The sequence below is a fragment of the Psammomys obesus genome, unplaced genomic scaffold (assembly GCF_907164565.1).
Source record: "Psammomys obesus unplaced genomic scaffold, mPsaObe1.curated_primary_1811, whole genome shotgun sequence".
NCBI lineage: Eukaryota > Metazoa > Chordata > Mammalia > Rodentia > Muridae > Psammomys > Psammomys obesus.
The window spans coordinates 2,263,451-2,288,701 of record NW_026587215.1 but is presented as its reverse complement, the minus strand read 5'-3'; the positions used below and the strand labels follow the sequence as shown (position 1 = coordinate 2,288,701).

At 48.8% G+C, this 25,251-nt stretch overlaps 1 protein-coding gene across 1 annotated transcript in view; it reads right to left on the bottom strand.

Moving 5' to 3' along the window:
* Tab1 (TGF-beta activated kinase 1 (MAP3K7) binding protein 1) overlaps window positions 1-24,842 on the bottom strand; it is a 29,513-nt gene extending 4,671 nt beyond the window's left edge. The window contains exons 1-9 of the mRNA XM_055602916.1: window positions 24,788-24,842; window positions 10,179-10,315; window positions 9,678-9,831; window positions 8,692-8,778; window positions 7,979-8,117; window positions 5,760-5,873; window positions 4,643-4,754; window positions 2,413-2,557; window positions 528-750 (exon numbers count right to left, since the gene is read on the bottom strand). Of these exons, the coding sequence (XP_055458891.1) occupies window positions 528-750; window positions 2,413-2,557; window positions 4,643-4,754; window positions 5,760-5,873; window positions 7,979-8,117; window positions 8,692-8,778; window positions 9,678-9,831; window positions 10,179-10,315; window positions 24,788-24,820 (1,144 nt within the window). The 5' untranslated portion in view covers window positions 24,821-24,842. The remainder of the gene's footprint in view (window positions 1-527; window positions 751-2,412; window positions 2,558-4,642; window positions 4,755-5,759; window positions 5,874-7,978; window positions 8,118-8,691; window positions 8,779-9,677; window positions 9,832-10,178; window positions 10,316-24,787) is intronic.
* Window positions 24,843-25,251: the final 409 nt, after the last annotated feature.

Here is a 25,251-nt window from a genome sequence, read left to right as displayed (position 1 = left end):
AGGGAAATGCAACCCTGGAAACCAGTACTCAAGTTCTCAGCTCTTCCCAAGCAACTTCATTCAAGGACTAAAAAGGAAAAAAATGAAATGTCTCCTCTGCCCAAAGGGGTCAGACATTGGGCCAGGTTCTGGGGTGGACCATCTGTCCCCACACAGGACCTCATCCAGGCCCCCTGATGCTAGATCCTATCTCCTTGTTAGGGTTGCTAGTGAGGGTGAGCAGTGACCACACTCCTGGCTGGCCCAGGCTGGGAGGAAACTCTACCATTGATAGTGGCAGCTACCACCTCTGCTACCTGCCTTTGTGACTGTTCGTGATATGCTCATGCAGCAAGGCTTTAGGGGAGGCCAGGGCAAGCAATCCCACCCCCATTTCACAGACAAAAGGAAGAGAGACTTGCAGCTCAGAGTCTGTAAGCTCCATCTGCATTCCAAGCAGAGAGCTCATCTTACCAGCCACCCTGCACTGCCTCCAGGCCAGGACTCATCTCAGATGCTCCTGCCTGTATAGGACATGGCACACGTACCTGGGGCTGGGGCCGGTGTAGGCTGGCTCATTTCACCCAATGGATAGCCAAAGTTCCTCACCAGCAGGGTCATGTCTTCATGCCGTGGGCAGAACTTGGCACGCTCCCCACCGCTGGCAAAGGTGTCACTGTGGATACGTTTTACACGGTCGACCACAGCCTGGGCCACTGCATCCAGGGAGGTCTGCTTAGCAAATTCAGTGTCAATCATTGCTGCAATCTCCTGTGGGGTGTGGAAGGAGAATTTGAGGAGGAATGCAGGATGATCCAGGGGAAGAGATCAAAATTCCACAGCCCTGTTCAGGAGACTTAAAGAGATCACTAGCCCAGCAGGTGAAGGAAGTCTCTACCAGTCAAACTGTAATCTGAGCTTCTCTAGCTGTTCAGGGTAATCCTTCTAGAAAACACTGTTTAGAAAAGATGTGGGACCTTGTGATCTCTCTGCTGGCTCCCACACCTCTAAATGCACAGCATCCACCTCAGTGGGTTATTACTGGGAGTTATATAATGTACGGTGCAAGGGCACTCAGGACTGCTAAGAAACACACGGCAAAGGCTGTGGTTATGCCTTCTTCCTGGGATAAAACACCCATGCTACATGCAAGGCATTTTGTCAGGAGCTGCCCTCCAAGAAGTCCTGTGTCTGGTGTATTCTAGCACCTAGTAGATGCATCTCAAGGCATCTCAATTTGTGAAGACCAAAAGAGAAAAGGAAAAAAAAAATCACACTGAATGATCAAAAACTCAGCTGAGTGTGGTGGTGTGAACCTGCACTCTAGCACTAAGGAGGAAGAGGCAGGGGATCACTGCAAGTTCCAGGCCATTCATGCTAAGAAGCTGTCTAAAAAAACAAAAAACAAACAAACAAATCAAAAGAACTAACTCAAGTCCTCTACCTGAGCACTGGCTGTAGCCCCTGGGAGCAGAAGCAAAGGGGTGGGTAAGGGAAAGAACCCGAACCTGGGGCTGAAGCTGGGCTTCAGCAGGGCCCTAGATGTCCATAAGGAAGTAACCACTGGGTCCTCTGTGCTCTAGGCTGTTGGAATAAAGGATAAAATAAACTGGTGGGAAACCTTGAGCACAGGGATCATATGGGAGCCAGGCTTTAGTAAAAGGAGGAAGCAGAAATGAGTGCCATGGCACACAGCTCAAATCCCAGCACTCAGGAAATAGGGAAAAGGATTCCAGTTTAAGGCCAGCCTGGATAATATCACTAGTTTCAAGCTAGTAAGAGTCAATCTTAAAAAGAAAAAAGAAAGAAAAAAAGAAAGAAGCAAAGCAGAAAAAGATTACCTTCTTACATGTACAAGAAGCACACCCAAAAAAGAAGGACATACCTGAACTTGGTAACCTAGCAACTCAAGATACAGGCAGCTGCCCTTCAAATGCTAGCCAAGCATTGTGGCATAGGCCACCTTGCTACCTGAGAAGCTGAGGCAGGAGGATGCTAAGTTTGAGGCCAGCAGGGGTTACATAGTACATTCAAGCCTAGCCCAGGAAACTGCTCGTCTTAAAACTGATGGCTACTGTCTGTCTTATATCTCCAAGGTGTAGAGAGCCAAGGGACTCCCACTGGCTGAAGAATTTTCTCCTCCCACCCACAGTCCCCAGAGGGAAAAATCTGTCACAGAGGAAGGAAAGATAGTGCCTGAGGCCCCAGTGGAAATGGGAAAGGAGGCTGAACCCTGGCAGTGCTCTAGGCCTTTCCTGCAGCCCTGGGGCAGTACAATTCCCACCTCCCCTTTTTTGCTTCAGGCCTTGGCTTTGAGCCCTAAAAAGATGTCTGGTGATAGCATCTGATAATCAAGGCTCCAGGTCACCAGCACACTGCCCTTGGGCTGGCCTGCTATGATCCAAGCCACCTGTTTGTCCCCACCCAGCTCACCTGGTTGGCTTGCCCAGGCCCATGGGCTGCCTCCAGGGCCTTGTACAGCCCCTCAGACATCAGCACCAGGAAGCCCGTCACACCATCCAGAGGCTGCGCACCATGAATTTCCGGCTCTGCGATGATGGGTTTGGACTTGGCAGCACTATGGGAGAGAGAAGCGAGGGCTTTGTGTGGAAAGGCCCCCAAGTAATTTGCACCCCAACATAAAATACTAAAAATCTGACTTGCTAAGAGGGCAAGAGAGAAGCAGACCAGACCTGTCTTCTGAGGACAGCCCATAAAGCAAAGCCCTTCCATACTGTGTTTCCAGGGACACACAAAGCCTGGGGGGACCGCAGGGCTGGCTAGGAATGGAGCCTCAGGACAGCTACTTCTATTTATTTATTCTTTGATAAGGTCTCATGTAGCCTCCGCTGATCTACGACTATGTAACCAAGGATGACCTTGGGCTCCTAATGCTCCTGCCTCTGCTTTTTGAGTGCTGGACGGCAAACTTGGACCACCAAACCTGGACCACCACTACATCTAGGAAGGAGGTCATCTTTCAAAAGCCCATGTGTCAGATGGGAGATGTGATGGTCGCCTATATTCCCAGGAGTTAGGCAGCCGTGACAGGAGGAGGATGACTTTAAAGTCATCACAACACGGGCATGACCTGGTCTGTCTGGGTTACTGGTAAAAGCCTGTTTCAAAATAAAGATGAATTTAGAAATAAGCAGAAGCCCACCATCTTGCTATAACAGGTGTCTACTCCAAGTAACATCCCATGTAGTACATCGTCAGCGTGGGACCAGGGCAGGTGTGTACAAGTCATTAAATGTCAACAAGTCATTAAATGTCAAAAACTCTAGTGTGTATGCCCTGTGAGGACATTCATGACAAAACAACAACAGGAGGAAAGTCTGGAAACATCCTGAGTGTCATTCACTTGGGGCTGCTCAGGTAGATGCTGATATAGCCATCTGTTAGAATCACAGTGTTTGTCACAGCCTCAGGGAGGCAGAAGAAGGAGGATCTCTGAGTTCAAGAGTCAGTTCAGGACAGCCAGGGCTACACAGAGAAACCCTGTCGCAAAAAACCAAAAACAAACCAAAAAAAAAAAAACCCAGTGTGCAAGTGTGGAGAGACAGACGTGGCTACAGATACCGCTCGTGAAAAGAGGGCCCATGACACATTCTGACCACACCAAGATGCTCTTGTTAAAGAAGCCTCCATGTCAGTCAGATGTTAATAAAGTGGTTCAGAGAAAAGGGAGGGCAGAGCTGAGGAAAGCTTGTGGGTATACCTCAGCTGGACACACACAAGCACACAGTACGTGCGAGTGTGCAAAGACTTCTGGGGGCTGGATACATATGGGCCTAGCAGCGCCTGGGTAGAAGAGGCCTGGCTTGAGATAGGAGGCTATATGTACCCTTTCTGAAGTATTTTGTCGAAAACCTCCCACCCAATAAAGTAAACAGAACCCTGCAAATTAGGGACTAAGCTTTCAAATATTGGGTGCTCAGAGTCTGGGAGGGGAGTCTAGTAGAATTTTCTGGCTGTGACACAATGCTTGGCTGGCACCACACAGGCGCTCATGAGATGTTCCCCACCCAAGCTAGCCAACAGCGAAGGACACGTGCTCTAGATTCAGGCTGCCTGGGTCCGTCATCAGCGCTATGACTGGCCAGACTCCTTCTGAATGCCTTAGTTTCCTCCCATGGACATGCCTGTGGGGTAATGACAGCAGCCAGCTCAGAGGGCCTGAGTAAGGGGTGAACGAAAGGCCATGCATAAGGAGTGGGCACACTAGGCACAACAAAGTCTCACCAGTACCACTACTGCCATGGGGACCCGAGTAGCAGTCAGAGGAAGGGCTGAACGACTGGAGGGAAACGAATGACTCATGCCCCAGCTCTACCTGGCCTAAGTCAAGGCAAGGACTACCAGCCCTTTTTAGGTCTGTCAGTTCCCGCTCATACAGGCACCTTATGCTATCACTGGATCCTTCTGGAAGGCCCTGTGGCACTTTTGCTGCCTGGACTTGGTCAGCTCCCTCCTTGACCCTATGGGCCTAGCTCACAGGACAAGACTGCTGGCCTAGGCCCTACTCCATACCCAGCTCATGGGAGGCAGACAGTGTCTCACTGGGCCCAAGCTTTCAATAGTACCCCTGTCACTGCAGGGGGTCAGCTTTTACCCTAGGACCTCTGGTCTCACAAATGGGGCTGCAGAAATGGCCACCTACCTGAGCAGGTCTATGTCAGTGTAGCCATATTTGACCTTGTAATCCCCAATGCGCCTGGTGCTCTCCTGTCCACAGATGACGCCCACCTGCTTGATCTTTCCTGTGTCCAAACCTACCAGAGACAGGACAATTTGGTAGGCCCATTTCTCCCCAGTGTAGAGCTTAAAGGGGATGGGGATGGGACATCCATACGCATCGTGAGTGAGGACAAAATAACAGGAAATGAATATGAAAACAATGCCAGCGTACCAGAAAGCACAGTGTTCTCAGTTCCCCATCCTAACAGAACATCCTTTATTTAGGCCCTGCTATGGTTGGAAGGTGTCATGCCCATGGGCTCATGTGTCTATAAACACCTAGTTTCCTAGTTGGTGGTGCTGTTCTAGACGGTTTTGAAACCTTTTGGATATGGGGTCTAGCTGGAAGGAGGACTGCAGAATGGCCTTTGAAGGGTGTATGCTAACCAGCTTCTGGTCCCCACTCCTCTTCCTAATTTGCTAAGATTTAATAGTTAGCTGTCACAGAATCCTGTCACACAGGTGGAGGCTCAGCCACCATGCCTTCCTGTCCCGATGGACAGTATCCATTTAAAGCATGAGTCAAAAAAAACAAAAAAACAAAACAACAAAACAAAACCAAAAAGCCCTTTCTTCCCCTAAGCTACTTCTGTGGGTACCTGGTTACAGTAATGAGGGAAGTAACTCTAACGGGCCTCTCCCTGCACCCAGGGCAGCACAAGCCACCACAGTCCTGTCTGCCTCTGCCCAGAACCCAGAAGGCGGCAGTGTCCGCAGAGCTGAGAGGGAAGGCAAGGCTCCAGAGGTACTGGGATGGCAGCACTCCCCTGCTCTCTTGCCGTCTGTGCCACCATGTGTCAGGTCCTCCTCTGGGAAGTGTTTAAACACTTTAATTCTCCAAGGGGCTCTTACCACTACCCCGCCACAGGGATGAAGAAGTCCCCAAGTCATAACTGTTCGGCAGCAGACCTAGCCCCGACTACAGGCCCAGCTGTTTAATATGCACCTCCCTCACCCAGCTACCAAAGCAGGGAACAGAGGGAGCCCAAAATCTAAGCCCCTGTTCCCATAGTTCCCCAGGCCCAGTCTTCCCTACACACCCAGCTGTGAAAGACGAAAGAGCTCATCCTCATTTTCCGTGGTGTGGTCCATGTTTAGCTGTGTGACCTGTAACCCATCCACTGTAGATTTGCAGAGAAGGGCCCGGTTCGTACCTGAAGCACAATTTGATAAACATTAAGCAGAGGAAGCCAGATCTCTGAGTCCGAGGCTAGCCTGGTCTGCAAAGTGAGTCCAAGACAGCCAAAGCTACACAGAGAAACAAAATTAAGCAGAAAGAGAACACAAACAAACAAAATTAAGCAGGAGAAACAGGACCCACTGAAACATATTATAGGGAAGACAAGCAGATGTCACATACACCCAGAGGCTCAGACCATGCGGGTAGATCACCAGGCAAGGCCAGCTGATCCAGTAGGGAAGCAGGCTACATGCTACAGTGCGATCACAGGACTGAGTTTAATAAGAGCCCTTTTCTTTGGGATCTAAACCAAATTTTCAGATTATCTTGGCACAGTGTCTGTGGTTGCTCTAAAACAATCTGGGAATAAGGGGCTCTGGATGAATCAAGACTGTCCACAAGACAGAAACTGGCGGGGCTGGAATGGGGCATGGAGGTTCACTAACTACTGTTTATCAGATGGTTGACATGTTGCAAGTTGATCCCTAAGGAAATCTTAAGAAAAGAAGGAAGAGTCAGGGATAACATGAGTAGATGGCTACTGAGTCCTTACAGTGACATGTAAGGACCCAAACAGGTTCTTGGGTCCCCTCATGGCCCTTCCTTTGGCCTTAAATCCAAATTCCCCATCACCCAGCTTCCTGCTATTTTTAAGAACGCAGAGCAGAGCTAGGCGTGGCAGTGCACACGTTTAATCCCAGGGCTTGGGAGGCAGAGGCAGGCAGAGCTCTGTGAGTTCAAGGCCAGCCTGGTATATAAAGTGAGTCCACGACACAGAGAAACCCTGTCTTGCAAAAAAAAAAAAAAAAAGAGAGACAACTTTACCCCCAGCAACTTCTTTCAAAAGAAGACGCCACAGGGCTGGAGATGTTGAGAGCACAGGGTTCCGTGGGCTCACAGATAAGCACTAGGAAAACCAGGAATGTTGAACACACAGGCTTGTCTCTTCAAAGGGAAAGATATATAAAATGCCTTTCACCCAGAGGGCTGGCAATGGAGGTGGTTAACAGCATAGGTAAGCTCTGTGCTTTGTGTATAGCCAAAATCATACCAGACCCTCCCCCAGGCCCTTAAGACCTTAACACACACAGCCTATCCATAGAACCACTTTCATGGAAGAAGTGATGTGCACTCTGAAAAGAGTTTTGCTGGGTATGGTGGCACACGCCTTTTATCCCAGCACTTGGGAGTTCAAGGCCAGCCTGATCTACAAACTGAGCTCCAAGACAGTGAGGGCTACGCAGAGACCCAGGCTCAAAAAAACAAAAAGGAAAGAAAAGAGAGTTCCAATGTAATTATGCCTTATTGTGCACATGGAACTGTGTTATACTTGGAAACCTTTTCCAAATTGTACTTCAGTATGCCTAAAATAAACTTGTTGGTATCAGACTCTAGACCAGCGCTTCTCAACCTTCCTAAGGCTGCAACCCTCATGTTGCCGTAACCCACACGATAAAATTATCTTTGTTGCCACTTCATAGCTGTGATTCTGCTACCGATATGTAATGTAAATACATACCTATCTATGTTTTCCAAAGGCTTTAATAGGGTTGTTGACTCTCAATGGGGCCGAGACCCACAGGTTGAAAATCGCTGCTCTAGAAGTCAGAACCAACACTAGCCACTGAATCATGTAGAACTGGATTTCTTTCTTGCCTCACGTGGGATTGTGGGATCGTTATTCCACCAGCCCTGCAGCTTGCAGAGACCCCCCACAGAGATGGCTTGGCAGTTAAGGGCACTGACAGCTCTTCTAGAAGTTCTATTCCCAAGACCCATGTGGTGGTCCACAACCATCTATAACTCCAGTTCCAGGGAATCAGATGCCCACTTTTGGCCTCCACATATTTAATACACAGACATACATGTAGGCAAAATACCCACACACATAGAAATAACTAATAAAGAAGAAGAAGAAGAAGAGAAGAGGAGGAGGAAGATGGATGCCACTCATCCAAAGCCAGGACACCTACCCTGTTGTCCTTCCATTTGGGATTGACACAACAGAGTAAGGAGGAAAAAGGCTTGGGGCATCCATGTACAGAAAGCAGATTGGTGTGGGGAGGTCGGGTGGCTCACCGACATTGGCAACGTAGAGCTTGTTGTTGAGAAGGACTGCCACAACGGCCATGGCCCCCCCCGAAGTCTCCCTCTCCAGCGCCTTGAGTCTCTCAAGGATCTTCTGATACTGAGGTGGCAGCTGGTGTTGGGGCACACCCTGCAAACCATCATCAAGAGAGATCACAGGCATGGGTGCCTCAGGACCATCTTACCAACCCTCACCATCCCTTGAGATAAAGCATGCAAGGGCCCTGAGCAGCAAGACAGATGAACAGCAAAAACATGGCCAGGCCTCCTGGGAGGCAGAGGCAGGTAGATGTGAGTTCAAGACCAGCCTGGTCTACAAAGCAAGTCCAGAACAGCCAGGGCTACATAAAAAAACCTTGTCTTGAAAAACAAAACAAAACAAAACAAAACAAAACAAAACAAAACAAAACAAAAACAGAGCCTGGCTAGATATCTGTAGGATGCCCTGAAGGTAATACCCTGGCTCTGGTTGAACCAGATCACAGAGCCTGGTAAGGTCTTTCCTTCTACCTATCATTGCCACCCTAGGATAAGCCTCGCAGAAAAGCTGCCCGCTGCTGGGCAGGGGTCCCTACATGGACACACCCACTCCTATCCCAGCCTCCCCACTGGGATGCTGCTTCATGATTCCTGCTGCAGGCCCTTTTGTGCCCATGGGTGGTGAGTGCTGGTACCCAGTAGTACTGGGACACACAGGTGATTACCTCTGGCAGCTGGGACTGGAGGCTTGCTTTCTCAGCTAAGGCATCATCAATGGACTCCAGGAAGCTCCTCTCCACCACATCGAAGGCCTGAAGGGACACAGGGCAAGGCAAGGGCTGGCTCAAACAACACCATCACCTCCTGCTAAGATGTCCCTATGGAGAGTAACATCCATGGCATTCATGGGAAGTCTCATGTGACTGGTGAGTGACACATATCATTTCTGCCTCATATGAGGGCCTTCCTGTCCTCTGTGTGACGACTTTTAGCTGTGGATGGGAGAAGGGTGCTACTTATGTAGCCTACAGAGGAATCAGAGAGGCAGGAGCATGGGCCAGGCCCTGTGCTCAAGACTGGTGGGATGTGAATGCCAGTGTGAAATGAGAGCACAGCACCAGGCTCAGGGAGTGCTTGGCCATTGATTCTGTAGGGGCATGGCAACCTCTTCTGAAGAGGCCTTGGTCAGGATCTGCTGGACACTGGTGAGGCAGAAGGCATCCTCCTGGCAAAGCCTCTGCAAAGCTCCATAGTTTAAGAGCCCTGAGGCCACAGAGAACAGAAAAGTTTGAGGCCAACTTCTCAAGGACCAAGAAGCCTTCCTGGTTAGAAGGAAATCCCAACAAAAGAAACACAGCCTTGGTCAGTGAAGTGTAGGGCACAGTGAGAACAATTCCAAAATGTGCATGCAGCACTGGAGAATGAGCTCCTTACCACATCCCAAGCAAAGAGGTCACTGTCAAGGACCTTATCCCCACAGGGCCTCCATTTTCCTTTCCTGGTGATGCCTCCTCCCAAGTCAGTCCTGCTACCAATGGCAAAGCTTCTGTTCCCTGCCTGTCCTGAATTTCTGGGGGCAAGGAGCCCCTATCACCATGAACTGTACCCAGAACTGTTCCTTGGTAGAGGATGAAGAAGCAGGCAATCCATATCACCCTGAACACACTTATAACTGCAAGGACACACAAGTCAGCCAGCCCAAGCCCCTTACCTGCAGCAGGACCCGCCGCACATCAGCCTCGGTGTGTTCTGTGTTGAGTTGGCCCAGCAGGAGCTCTGCAGAGAGCCTCTGTGCCACAAAGTTGGTCACCCGGTTGCCATCATAGCCATTGAAGACTCCATACAGGAAGCAGTTGTTTTCACTTCTGGCAAAGGGAGAGCAAGAGGGCAGCTGAGACCAGGGGCATGCAGGTTGGGGATTGGGGGAGGAGAGGAAAAGAATTGGAGGACTAGAGGAAGAAAAGGCTTCAGGTACTCATCTGGGTCCCCGCACTGTGGCCACCATTTCACTACGGAAATGACCTGCTTGCTGAATCCTCCCTCTCAGCCTCCCCCATCCCTATCCCATAGCAGGCCACTGGCTTAATTAGGAAAGACCACAGGAGTGGTCAGTTCCCATAGGCAAGCTTCATACATGGCAAGTGGCAAGACTGTATCTTTTCTTGCTCATGAACTGACTTTCTCTGTCCAGTACAGCGATACCAACACACACCTGAACTTGAGCCAGTTATCCTCTGGAGGGTGGCTCTCAGTGCCCTTGCCATCAGCAGAGTAGCTACGGTTGGAAGCTGAGCCAACTCCAGAGAGGTGACAGAGTGGCAGGTCATCTGTCCAGCTCGGCTGCTGCTCCTGGGAAGCATCAGGAAACTGTGAAAGGCCACCTTCTTCCCCAGATCCCCTTGCATCTGCCTCTCCATCAAGGACAAAGGAAGGTCTAGAGCCCACCAGATGGTTTGTCTGGGAAATAATGATGCTTGTCTGAAAAGAAGTGTTTCCTGTCTTTATGGTGCATCCACAAACTGGTTCCCTTGGGAACGCTAAAACTGCAGCATTCCCAAGCGGAAAGCTCAGCATGGCTTCTCAGAGAGAGCTGCACTACAAAGCACGAAAGACTGGTATAACACACATGCATAAGCCCAACTTTGAGGGAACTCTGGTCACTCCTCCCACAGAGGCTCTGACTGTACAGCACAAAGGAATCCCTGGGTACTGGTTCCATCTGCAGAACGCGTGCTCGCTGCAGTGTCTGGCCTGTGTGCGGCCTGGGTTATCGCTACAAACAGCTTCCCTCACAGGCTCTCAGGAAGGTCGCTGGGACCTGGCCTTCGGAAACTCCAGCCTGCAATCAGTCTGTCATTCTCCCTCCACTGTATCCCTTTCCATTTCTCCCCCTGCACATTCTTCTCCAATAGCTGCAGCTTGAAGCCCTGAGCACACCCTTTCCCTTGTCAGGCAAGTCTTCTGGGATCACCAAATCAGGGATTCACATTGTGTATTCATTCTGCACACTGGTTCCAGCTCTGACTCGCATCCTAGCCCATCAGATTGAAACCAGGATGTTTTGCATAATCACCTCAGAGATTTTTACACACACACACAAAAGTCCCAGTCTTGGTCTACATATCCCAACTCCTAATTTTGTAAGGTTCCTGGAGGTGGTCCATAAGACTCTGTACTCTTTTCTCTTTGAATGTAGGGCTTGTTAGAAAGCATGATACAGTGGTAGGAGACAGCACAGTGGAAACCCTTCATGAGGGCATGACTCAGGACTGTCTGACCCCACAGTTACTGGGGACAGGCTGCTTCTCAGCCATGTCTTCATGTTCACATGCACTGAACTTGGTAAGGCTCCACTTCTTCGAGATGTCAGGGAACTTGGTCTTGTGCCAGGCCTCAACTATACATTCTATATCCTGCAGCTCAGGAAGGATGGACATGGCCAAAAAGCAGTGGACAGTGTGTCCTGAGGCTCCCAAAAGCACCTTTCACATGCATCTGAAGTCTAGACTGAAAGAGCTTAAGATCAAAGACACAAAATCGCTTCCTTTCTTCCCTATCCTTTTTTTCCCTCTATCTAGAGTTAGGTGATTGAAAGCGAAGAAAGGGTGGAGAAGGCTGGAAGAACCCACAAAGTAGCAAATGCTGGCTACAGTCCCCTGGAGCTACTACAGCAGGGTGTGGGAGTCTGTTTTATTTCAAATAATCACGTCGTAAAGCCGATGCCTTTGGGTGTGCAGTCACGCTGATAACACTGGACATTTGTCTAACTAGCTCCAGACAGGACACAGAATGCCCTGCTGACATCCCTTGGAGCTGCTCCACCCACCCAAGGCCTGGTGCCCTGGCCTGAAGAATGGCACCTATCGAAGCCTGTGGTGCACATGCCTGGGAGGCTGGTTCTTTCCTGCACCCTGCCCTGATTCAGCCGCGCGGCTGCTTGTGTGCACTAACAGCTTGCTTGTCCTTACTGCAGCACAGCAGCTCTCCTTCTGCACTGCTGAGCCCAGTGGTCTGCTTCCTCCTGCTTCCTCCAGGGGACACCTGGGCTACCTACAGTTTTCAGCAATTAGGGGAACTGCTATAAACATTCATGTGCGAGCTTTTGTCTGGCTAACTTTTCCTTTCTTTTGGTAAGTACCTAGGCTTCAGCCCACTGGGTCACAAACATCTACTGAAAGCCTGACATGCATGTGGTATACACACACACAAACACACACACACACAAAAAAAACCAAAAAGCACCAAGTCCAAGAAAATGGTGGTTAGCTTTTTCTTTAAAATGTTTTTATTGGACCCAAGTGTGGTGGCGCATGCCTTTAATCCCAGCATTTAAGAGGCAAAAAGCAGGAGGATCTCCGAGTTCGAGGCCAGCCTGATCTACAATCAGGACTACACAGGGAAACCCTTGTTTGTCTTGAAAAACCAACAAACAAACCAAGAGAAAGAAAGAACCAAACAAAGAAAGAAAGGAAGGAAGAAAGAAAGGACAGACAACATCTTTATTGAACCAGTGCTTGGAGGCAGGCCAGCCAAAGCTATAGGACAGATAGGCTGATTTTTATTATTTTAAAATTATGTATTTGTGTATGTGAGCAAATGCCCCATATGTGTGGGTGCTCCTGGAAGCCTGAAGAGGGTGTCCGGTTCCAGGAAAGGAACTGCAGTCCTCCGTAAGAGCAACAAGGGTTCTTAACTGGTGAGCTGCTGGGTCTTTAGCTTTAGAAGAAACTGCCAAACTGTCTTCCAGGACAGCTGTGCTCCCGCCAGCAGCAAGTTGGCGTTATGGTCATCACTGGGTATCATCTGTGTGTTCTTTACTTCAGACATTCTAAAGCATGCCTGATCTCATGGTGTGATCTGCATTTCCCTAATGGCACTGATGATAATGAACATCTTTTTCAAGTGTTTGCTTGCCACACACAGGTCCTCTCTGGCAAGTTTTCTTTCTTTCTTTTTTTTTTTTTTAAGATTTATTTATTTAATTTATGTATATGAGTGCTCTGTTTTCATGTACACCAGAGGGGGAGTCAGATTCCATTACAGATGGTTGTGAGCCACCATGTGGTTGCTGGGAACTGAACTCAGGACCTCTGGAAGAGCAGACAGTGCTCTTAACGGCTGAGCCGTCTCTCCAGCCCCCGCAAGTTTTTATTTGATGCCTCTTTTTAAACTGGATTGTTTAACCACTAAGTTTGGAGAGTTCTTTACATATTTGCAACAGGCTCCTTTGTTGGCTCATGATTATCAAATATTTTCCCAAGTCTTTAACTTGCTTCATTTGGGGGGGGGGGATAACTTTGTGCTTTTAGAGTCATATCTGAGAGCTCTTTGAGTAGCCCAGGCCATCCATGAAAAGAGCAATGTGTCTGACTAAAGGAATCTGAGAGGCTGGTATGGTGTGCACAGTGAGCATGAGGGAAAGCAGCTGGAGACCTGAGGGTCTGAACAGATACATATCCACATACATATACACACACACACTGCTAGGGAATTCATTTTTCAGGAACTCATGTGTTACCAACCTTCCCTCCCCTTTAGATCTACTGACTATATCTCTACTCCAGGCAGGGGCCAGACAACCCGATAAAAGAAGTTCCTTTTCTAGGCTCTGCCTAACGCCTGTGGTGGAAAAGAAATTAAACCTAAGACACACATTAGCATAAGGGCACCTTTTCAGCCAGGAGTGCCCTGTGTCCTTGAGGAAAGATGGGCAAGAAGGTACCATTCAGCACATACAGGCTGCAGATGGTCCAAGGTGTGGAAGATGGTTTGTGGAGTCCTGTCTGCAGTAAAGATGAGATGAAGATGGATTGAACACCTCTAAGATGAGATGGGGGCTACCAAGTGCTTTCTGTGTGTGATGCAGGTCATCATTCCAATCAATGTGCTTCCTTGGCCATCATTTAACTCTTGTTTCCTGGGACTGGAGCCTTTCTCATATTGCCAGGCAAATCATTCAGTGTCAGATACACATTAGGCTGGGCCTAACGATTCACACCTGCAATCCCTAGCACTGGAGTGTCTGAGGCAGGAAGCCAGGAGCTCAAGGCCAGTGTGGAATACACAGTAGGTCAGTGAAATGGCTTAGAGGGCAATGATCTGAAGTTGATCCTGGGACTCACAAGGTAAAAGGAGAGAACCAACTCCCACAAGTTGTCCTCCAACCTTCACAGGAATATCTGCAAACACACACGCACGCATGCACGCACGAATGGTTTTAAAGAAAAGAGCTAGTTGCCACCATGTACAAATAAAGAACAGCCACTTGACTCAAGGAGCTGCCTTGGTATTGCTCAGGAAGCAAGGCATGGTGAGGAACCAGAAAGATGCTATGGGGTGGGTGGATGTCATACTGACCACCAAGGCCATATCTAGCTGATAACAAACTCTCCCAAATCAGAAACCTCCAGCATGACAATGTCCTGTGTGCTCACAGGACACCCTGATCTTAAGTAATGACTACTGTCTGGAGACTCCTACACTATATTTTAAAAAACTCTCCTTTTCAGGGGCTGGAGAGATGGGTCAGAAGAGCACTGGCTGGCTGGCTGGCTGGTGGTGGTGCATGCCTTTAATCCCAGCACTCAGACAGCAGAGGCCAGGCCAGCCTTATCTACAGAGCAAGTTTTAGGACAGCCAAGGATACAGCGAAATCCTGTCTTAAAAAACAAAAAGTGCTGGCTGGCTGCTTTTCCAGAGGCCCAGGGTCCCATTTCCAGCACTCACATGGTAGCTCACAACCCCGTGTAATTCCAGTTTCAGAGGCTCTAACTGGTGCGCTTTTCTAGCACAGACATACTTGCAGGCAGGGCACCCATGTACATAAAGTAAAAATAAATTTTGGGAGGAAGGGGTGTTGAAACTGGGCCTCACTGTGTAGTCCTGGAACTCCTTGCTATGTAGACCAAGCTGGCCTTGAACTCAAAAGAGATCTGTCTCTGCCTCATCTTCCAAGTGCTGGGATTAAAGGTGTGCACCACCATGGCCAACTCTAATGTAATTTTTATAACCATGAGTCAGTAAATTTTGGAGATTTATCATTTTAATAGCTGGTAAATAGTATCTTGTCAAGACTCCAGTGCCACTGTGCATAAGTGCACAGTTTATCTTGAAAAAAGCAAACAAATTTACTGACACTTTCTTTTCTGTGTGTGTGTGTGTGTGTGTGTGTGTGTGTGTGTGTGTGTGTGTGTTGCAGTAAACATATTATAGCCCTACAACATGTGTGTATGGGGTGAGTGTACATGTGTTCCCATGTCTTGGTGTGTATGTGACAAGGGGCTGAAATTGACATTGAGTGTCCCTAACTGCTCTCTACCTTACTCATTGATGCAGGGTCTCTCACTGAACCTGAAGATGCACAATCGCAGCTAGTCCTGTTAGCTAGGGAGCTCTTGTCTCTGCTTGGAGTGCTGGGATTACAGGGAGGCCAACACAGCTATCTGGCTTTTACATGGCCTTCTTCCTGAGGAGTCTGGCAGATTAGTGGTCCCCAACCACACTGCTACAGAAGGCTTTTAAGGCCTACATTCACCAAGGTCAGATGAGACCTCAATTGGTTTCCTTCCAGCTTCCAGATTGTTGACAGCTTTGAACCTCACCCTTTGACAGGCCGACAAGCTCACACAGCTGTTTAGCTTATTCAGATAAAGCCTTCCACACAGTACTTCAAATGACTTCTAAAAAACTGCCCAGACAAAAAGTATGGGAAGCAAACTCACTTCTGGTAGAAAGGATCCACACCAAAGGCTTAGCTTCCTTGAAAAGCCCAACACAGAGCTAGGTGCGGCGGTGCACACCTTTAAGCCCAGCACTTGAGAGGCAGAGGCAGGTGGGTCTCTGTGAGTCTGAGGCCAGCCTGGTCTACAAATTGAGTCCAGACAGCCAAGGCTGTACAAAGAAACCCTGTTTCAAAAAAACAAAAAGAAACAAAACAACACAAAACAAAACAAAGAAATAGATAAATAAATTAGAACAAAAACAAATGACAAACAACAAGAACAACAACAACAAAAAAACCACACACACAAAACAACAATCAAAAAGAAAAGCTAAATACAGGGTAGGCAAGAATGGCTCAGTCTTTGCTTCCAAGCCTGAAGAGTTTGATCCCCAAAATTCACATGGTGGAAGGATAGAAATGATTGTAAATTGTCTTCTAACCTCCTTACAAATGACATTCATGAACCCCATCCCACTCCTTACACACAAAACAAGGGAAAACATAAGAAAACGATAAAGAAGCAAAGCCCCATACACTGGGGCATCAAATGGAGAGGTTTCCGGTCTCAGCACTACATTCGCAGAGACAAGCACACCCTCACGCCAACAGCTTACGCCAGTGTGCCTTGCCAGCAAAGTCCTGAGCATTAAGTTCCTGTCCCGTTTGCCTTGGCTTACTAGTAAGATAAAAACAAAATTTTACCCAACAAGCACAACTGGAAGCAAGGGTGGAAAGCAACAGCCAACCGTTTGCATTTCTCAGTTATCTGCCCCTCGGTCCATGTCTCCCTAATTTTAATCAGCCACACGCTATCCTCAAATTACACACTTCCAGCCTTACATCTGACCTTAGCCAAAAGGTTGAGATCAAGCTGCAAGCCATCAATCCACTTCCAATTTTGTCGCAAAACTGTCAGTCTCTTTCTCAAATGACTTCACCTTTCGAATGTAAACTTTCCCAGCGTCATAGTAAGTGGAAAGCCAGTATGATTCATGTATCTAGTAGACAAAAACCGAAAATCTACTCAATCTACTGCCTGGCATAGACTCTGGAAGAGCAGCAAGTGCTCTTAACTGCTGAACCACTTCTTTAGCACCTTTATCTAGGTTTTAAAAGAGATTAGTAGCTAAGTCCAGTACTCAGCAGGAAAAAGTGGAAAGATCATCACCACAAGTTCAAGGCCAACCTGGTACAGGCTAGTGAGTACTAGTCTTGACACCCTGCTGGCGGTGAGGGTGCTCAGTTGTGCTCTTCAAGGGGACCCAACGTTCAGTGCCCAGGACCCAGGGCAGCTGTAACCCAGCTCCAGGGGACCTGGCGCCCTCTTCTGAGCTACACTGGCGCTTGCACTTCAATCTCTCTCTCACGCACACACACTCAAATTTAGATCTGAAATAAATGTTTTTTAAAAAAGACAGAGAACAGCCAATGTCATAAAACTGAGCCCTTCTCTTGAAAGCATATGAGGTCTGAAAAGAACTGAAAATCAAATGCCTTCCCAATCAGCAGCCATTTCTTTGTTGCTCCTTCAACATATGCCAACCCACATAATGGAGACATGGGCTCCAGGAGAACACTGCATATGGTCCCAGAACCCACCTCCAGTGGCTTCAGCATAAGCACTGGCATTCTACTGTCAGGTCCCTAAGCATGTGGCCTCTGGCCACTGTCATGCTGGCACTGTTAAATGGTTCACTACTTAAAAGTCCGTGTTCTTCAGGTCTGAAGAATACATCTCCAGAATTCTGGAGATGATGTTAACATCATCGTATCCTTTTTCAACTTGTACTGCCTGGTTTTTGTGTCAACTTGACACAAGTTAGAGTTTCGGAGAGGAAGTAGCCTCAGTTGAAGAAATGTCACCAGGAGATCCAGCTATAGGGCATTTTTTCAATTAGTGATCATTGGGGGAGCCCTGCCCACTGTGGCTGGTGGGTTCTGTAAGAAAGCAGGCTGAGCAAACCCTGAGGAGCAAACCCATAAGCAGCACCCCTCCACAGCATGTGCATTAGCTCTTGTCTCCAGGTTTCTGAGTACACTGACCTCCTAACAGTGCTCCAGGCCCTATGATAAACGGGCAGTTTCTCCTGGACTCTGGGTATCCCTTCAACAAGAGGCCCAGTGGCCTTCTGCCTTAGGCACTGCTCATTAGCAAGTAGCCAGAGAACGCCCAGAGGCTGTGCCAGGGTGAGCCAGGCAATATTTGGTCCTCCTTGACTTTGCGGACCTACTCAAAGGCATTCTTGCCATGCTGTGGCTGAGTGGGCTTTGAGCATGTTCTCCCATCCTCTCCTGTTCTGCCAGGGACTATCCACAAAAAGCGTCCACAGTGATTCTTTTAACATGTCTGCCAAGTCCCATCCTTCCTCCACACAGCTGAACAATTTTGGGAAAGGTCACATATTTCTACTCACACAAACCACCCACTCCTCCACCCCTGCACTAACTCATGCATACTTTCTCCCACATCCCCAAATGCCAGGCCTGTGAGCTCAGGGGGCGCTAGCCCTGGGGAAGCTGAGAAGGGGGTGTTTCACACTCCAAGCCCTCAGCACAGAGCTGAGGTGTACACACACACACACAAACAGAGAGAAAGCGAGAGAGAGAGAGAGAGAGAGAGAGAGAGAGAGCAAGTGCCCAGGAACCATGATTTCTCCATCATTCAAAAGAACTGCTCCTAAAATTCAACGGAAAATGTGCTAAGAGAGGCCAATTCAAAGGCCGTAATTTCAGATTTTGGAGGGAGACTCCTATAGTGACCCCTGTGTGTGTGTGGCCTTGGGGGCCTCAAAAGCACCTGTGCATGCTTACTTACGCACAAGTTCCTTACATTCTCATGCACTCCTATCGAAATCAAGGGTGCAGTGATTGTCTCCACCTGACTCATCTCAAAACCCTCGGCAGACAAGCGGACAAAGCCCCGCTCCCAGTTCAGGCCACAGCTTGAATATCAAATTATGGTATGAAAAGGCTGAGTGTTCCTGTGGTGAAAGCAACCCATTGCCACAGAGTCCAAAAGGAAGCTTGGAAGGGGAAACAATGCCCCTGGGAAGATGGCTTAGGGTGAGAGACAGCAGTTCCTTCTCTCAAAAAAAAAAAAAAAAAAAAAAAAAAAAACACCTCTTGTATGACCTACTTCTCTGAGGCCAACTCACTCCCGGCTCCCACTGCCCTTTAGAGTCTCCATCAAATGCTCTCTATGCTGCCGTGGTCAGACTCCGTGACGTATGCTCAAAGGCTCCCAATAACTGTGGGATGGTCTCTGCGGACCAGCACAGCAGCTGGACCTCAAACCCGATAGCTGGTGAATAGCTAGTAAACAGCTACAGGTGACGGCCTAACGTACCTCATTCTTTTCTTCTCCTTCTTTCCTCCCCCCAACCCCCTCTCCTGGGGATGGAACCCAAGGCCTGTGCACACTAGGCAATCACTCTTCCACCGAGCTATATCACCAGCCCTGGACTTTGATTTTTTCTTGAATAAATGTTTTCATTTCAGTGGCAATTCTGTATAGAGACAAGATCTCACGAGCCTTGCTCTTGCCTCCCAAGTGCAAGGATTACAGGACTGTGCCGCCATGCTGTTTTATGAGGCCCTGGGACTCCATGCACACTAGGCAAACACTCTACCCAGTGCACCCTCTCCCACTGTAGTACTTACTATCTTAAAGTACGCTAGAAAAAAATACATAGGGGCTGGAGATGGCTCAGCGGTTAAGAGCACTGACTGTTCTTCCAGAGGTCCTGAGTTCAATTCCCAGCAACCACATGGTGGCTTATAACCACCTATAATGAGATCTGGTGCTCTCTTCTGGTGTGCTGTGAAAACAGAGCATTCATACACATAAAAATAAATAAAAATGTTTTAAAAAAGAAAGATACATAGGCAGCACCTGTGATTTCATAGATCTAATTGCTCAGGACAAACCTCGGTCTAAAAATGATTTCAGGCTGATGTTCTTTTTTCTAAATATTTTCTGAGATATCATCTTACTCTGCTGCCAAGGTTGGCCTCAGACTCCTGGTCTCCAGTGGCCCTTCCAACTCAGCCTCCTGAGTAGCCGCAATTACAGTCATGCATTTTGGTGACAAACCAAACTCCTGGATCTCCCTGCCTCAAAAGGCACTCCTTTTCCAGGGCCCCCACATGCATGGAACAGGGGTGCTCAAGGAGAACCTTGGAGCCCTTGGCTCTTCTTCCTCAGGCACACACAGCAGCTCAGCCCACCAGCCAATCACGCCAGCTCTGGCAGAAATGCAGCCGCACTCTGGTATCCCCACACACCGTCATCCTGGCCAAACCAATGTCCTCTCACGCAAGCCACAGGTTCAGGAGGGCCTAGGCTTCCACTCTCAGCACGCCGACCCAGGAGGACTTTCGCTCTAGCCAAAATCACACGTCACAGCAGGGCACAGTGGTGCACTCCTGTAATCCCAGTACTCCCGAAGGCAGAGGCAGGTGGATCTGTGAATTCGAGGCCAACCTGGTCTACAAAGTGAGTCCAGGACAGAGAAGTCCTGTCTCGAAATGTTTTTTAAAAACTCAGATGTCACCAGGCCCTGGACAAACCAGTCAGAGCTGGGTCACCTGCATAATCTGCTGGCTGTATCAGCAGTCACTCTGCCCACAGTGCCTTCAGACCATGACTGTCATTTCCCCAAGGAAATGTTCAGCCACACTGGCCTCCTTGGAGACTCCTGAAAATGGCAGGCTCTCCTCTCCTCTCCCCTCTCCGACATTCCCACCTGGAGCTCAGCAAATGTTGAGATTATTATCCCCTACCACCCTGTTGAAAGCAGCCTATGCCATGCTCTTTCTGGGCCTCTGGGTGCATTAGGTATTACTGAAGTATACGCAATTTGTGTCTGCTCTTTACCACCTGCCTCCTTCACCAGAATAGAAGCTTCACGAGGGCAGTGTCCCCCCAGCACCAGCACAGCGCCTACCACGGCAGGAAAACTCACGGGACACTGCAAGGGGTCAACTCCCTGAAGGTAGACGTTCATGGTCGGGTGAAGAGAGCACGAGGCACTTATCTTGGGCTCACAGATAAGTACTAGGGAAAGCAGGAGTGTTAAACATGCAGGGTTGTCTCTTCGGTGGAAGGGCTGTATAGCTGTTTTTGCTGGGAAAGCTGGGGATGGATTTGGTTAATAGCCTGGTAACTTGTACTGTGTATAGGCCCAGGCCACAGCTGACTCCCCCATGCCCCGCCATGTTTATCCCAGACTCTTCCTCCCTAGACCTTTATCGTGAGCAGTGTTTCTCAGTCAACAGAGCCCATTCTAATGGACTTTGCAAAAGAATTCTGACGTAGCCACTCCTTAAGCATTATTAGGATAACTGTCACCAGGAAACTTCTTTCCAAAGCTGTACTGTACTTAAACATGTGTAAAACAAACTGCTCAGTGTTGGGTTCTAGAAGTTTGAACCAACACCAGCTACTGACTCCTGTTGAGGGGGATTTCCTTCTTGCCTCCTGTGGATCTCAGATCGTTACTCTGATGGCCCTGGTGATTGCAGAGTTTCCCCCTACCCCCCACAGCTGAGTGTTACCAATCCAGACTTGGAGAACATTGTGGCAGTTCATTTAATGGTATCAATTTTCCAGGGAGTCCTTCTGGATAGGGGAAATTGAGCTATAAATCCATATGGGTCTAATTTTTTTTTTTTTTTTTTTTTTTTCAGTCTGCAAGGGCTGGGTTCTTCTAAAGCACAGGTTCTCAAATCTGTGCATTGTGACCCCTTTGGAGGTCACAGGGGTTGAATATCAGATACCCTGCATACCAGATGTTTACATTACAATTCCTAACATTAGCAAAATTAGCTATAAAGTAGCAAGGAGATGATTTTATGGCTGGGAGTCACCACAACATGAGGAACTGTATTAACGGTCGCAGCATTAGGAAGGCTGAGAACACTGTTCTAAAGTTTTCTTTAAAACCACTTTTCTTAGCTGGGTGTGGTGGTTCATGCTTTTAATACCACCACTCTGGAAGCAAAGGCAAGCAGACCTCAGAGTTCAAGACCAGCATGATCTACATAGTGAGTTGGAGGCCAGCCAGTGCTACACAGTGATACTTTGTTTCAAATCAATCAAACAAATTCAGTACTAGAGAGCTGGCTTAGTAGTCAAGAGCATTTACTTCTCTTCTAGAAGACCCAGGTTCAGTTCCCAGCACTCACAAGGTAACTTACAACTGTACCCAGTACCCACAAGGTAGTCTAACTTCACTTCCAGAGAATCTAGTGCCTTCTTCTGGCCTCCACAAGCACCAGGGATGCTCCTAGAACACATACATGCTGACAAAATACTCACACAGATGGAATTTTTTAAAATAAAATTAAAAACAAACAAACCACACATGAAAGCCTCAAATTAAAAAACAAAACAAAACAAAACCACAAAAACCTTTTAAAGTACCACACTGACTACAGAGGGTAGGTAAAATCCTTTAGAATGCCTTTTCTGAGCCAGGCTTGGTGGCTCACTCCTTTAATCCCAGCACTTGGGAGGCGGAGGTAGGTGAATCTCTTTGAGTTCAAGGCTAGCCTGGTCTGGTCTACAAATCAGGACAGCCAGGGCTTGATACAGAGAAACCCTGTCTCAAAAAACAAACAAAACAAAACAAAACAAAACAAAAAAAAAAAAAAAAAAAAAAAAAAAAAAAAAAAAAAAAAAAAAAAAGAATGCCTTTTCTGCCACTCTTACCAACCTGCCCATGGATGCCCTTTCAAGAACCGAGTAAGTCCATTACCAGCCCATCTCACAAGCCTCACTAACTCTCAACCCTGAGACCTAAGGCACTAGTCATCTCTGACCCATAAAGGGTTGTACAGATACCTCATACATATTTAAATTTGTGTTCCTCTGGGGTGTCCCTTCTCTGTCTTGCAAAAACTAAATTAAAAAATAGAAAATAAAAAGGAAAGAACATGATTACTCCTAGGTGTGGGTATGGTGGAGGAGAAAGTTTATTATTGATAAAAGGAAGCACATAGAGTCAGAGACATCTAGGAGAGTCTGGAATGGACGTGACCCTACGCCATATGAGACAGGGGAGGGGAAGGAAGAGAGAACAGGGAAACCAGGCGCAGCAGCCAAGAGGGCAAATGTACCAACAAGCCGGGTAACCAAAATGGTTGGATTATATAGAGAAGAGCAACCCGGGCCGCTGGGCTGAAGAGTTCAGGGTAGGGACTGAGGGATGCTGGAAGAGCCTGTAAGGTTCAATTTGATATGTTAAATGGGCACCTCAGCCATCTGTCCCAGAGTTTGAGACTTAACATATTTTAAGCCTGGCATGGTGGCACATGCCTTTAATCCCAGCACTTGGGAGACAGAGGCAGGCGGGTTGCTGTGAACTCGAGGTCAGCCTGGTCTACAAAGTGAGTCCAGGACAACCAGGGCTGTTATAGAGAAACCCTGTCTAGAAACAAAAAACAAACAACGTCTCTGCTGCCGGTTCAGCACTTCCCTACAGAAGTCCATACTGACTACGATATATCTACTCTCCTTTTCCCAAGCTGGACTGAGAACAAAGTGAGAATGCGAACCCTGCCTGTTGTTCAACTAGCAGTTTTCAAGGCCATCTGCAGAACACAGGTGTTGGACTTGCTCTCACCAGACTCAGGAGAGAGGACAGGTCAGCAAGCCCTGCATCCTGACTGGCCTGGGCACTAGGATAGCCCTAAGTAGAGATGTCCTGCCATCCTGAGGATGGAAGGGGCCTTATACAGTTATCTTTGTCTGCCCCTGCCCTTGCAACAAGATACATAAGTTAAAAGCTACCCCCTCTGCTCCTTCTTCTCCCCCACCTTTTAGGTCCACCAGCACACCGAGAACACATTCTAGTGTTGGGAAAAGTCAACCTTCTACCTAACTGGCATTCTTTGGGCTGCATCACACCTAGGAGACAGAGAAGATACTTGACCCGACCCAGGTGACCAACCTCTCCTTAGCAATTCAGCTCGGTATTGTTTTCCAGCCTCTTTCTCTCGAGGCCACAACCATATCAGTGTTCCCAGGCTGCTTTCTACAATGGAGACATTTATACACGAGCCTTGCCCTCTGGGACCTTACAAAGCAGAAAGGCGGACCTCTCTGCTCCCAGAGTTTTACAAAGGCCTTGGCAGGCATCCAAGGTCATCCCTCTCTAGATTCCGGTTCAGACCCTCAAGGGCAGAAGTACCACTTCCCCTCTCATCCTTGGGGGGAAAAAAAAGGCCAAGACCTAGTTCCAGACCACTTTTTCTCATTACAGTGTACGCAAACACAGGCCATAGACCTAGCATACAAGGGCAGACGGCGATGGAATCCGGATCTTCAAGGAAGCCACATTCTAGTTCAGCAGACATAGACATCCACAAGCAACTCCTACTAAGTGCCATGACCGGGGAAGACCAAGACATCAGCACTGTGTCAGTCCTGGAAGATCCAAAGACACATGGGTATGCTGTGCACACGTGTAACAAGGACGCAGGAGGAGGAAGACTGCAGCAAACCGGTGGAGATCCAGTCCACCGTCTGGAGCTAAACCTCTCACTCTCCCCTTAGAGAAAGAACCCTGAGTGAGGCCAAAGGGGAGCCTGGTGAACTGGGAGGCAGGACCAAAACCTCAAGCCAGCCTGCCTCTGCCGCTCACCAGTTGTGTGACCTCGGTTTCCCCATCTGTAGGACAGAAATAACTATGGTACCTAGGTATCTTCTGGGGCTGCTACGATTTTATGAAAGCGAGGCGGTCCGCACAATGCTGGAGACACACAGCGCCACTTCCACAAGCCGGGCTATTTATTATCAGTCGTGCCCGCCCTCCGGACGGCCCGCTTGGCGGCGCCACGTCCCCTTCCGGCTCGAGGACGCCCGCACTCCGCAGGACCCCGGCGCCCTTGACCCCCAAGAGGCCCGGCCCGCAGCGCGCACGCGCAGTCCTGGGGACGCGCCAGCCTGCCCCCGGGTCTCGCGCGCGCTGCGGGCACCCACTGGCCTCCGGGGCGAGGGGTCTACACTCTGCCATCCAAAGACAACCGCTCCTGCACCCGAGGGCACACCCGACCTCCCAACCCTGCCAGCCCGGAGAGCCGGTCGGTCTCCTCACACTCTGGAGCAGGCTCCTCCTCTGCGCCGCCATCTTGGAGGACCCCGCGGCGCGCCAGTCTCTCTGATTAGCGCAATGGACGGCTAGAGCGGCTACGACTGCCCCCCCCGCCCGGAGCGTAGCCACAGCGCCGCCTGCGGAGCGGAGGAGGTACCGCAGAGGAGCCTTGCGCAGGCGCCTTTCTCTACCCACGCACCGCCATGCGGAAAGAATGCTTAGCGCCTTCACAATCTACTTTCTTCAACTTTCTTCTTTCTTGGAGTGTTTATGCGTGCGCTTTCTCCCGGATTCTTTCTGATGGGGATCCTGAGATCCTATTTAAAGCGCTTTATGGAGGAAGGGACAGCGGAGAGCGAATGACTCAGTCTGTAAGACCCTTGGGTGCCTGCCTGCCTGCCTGCCTGCCTGCCTGCTGGTGTAGTGGAGGCCACACTGAGCCAAACTAGCTGACATTAGGATTGGGG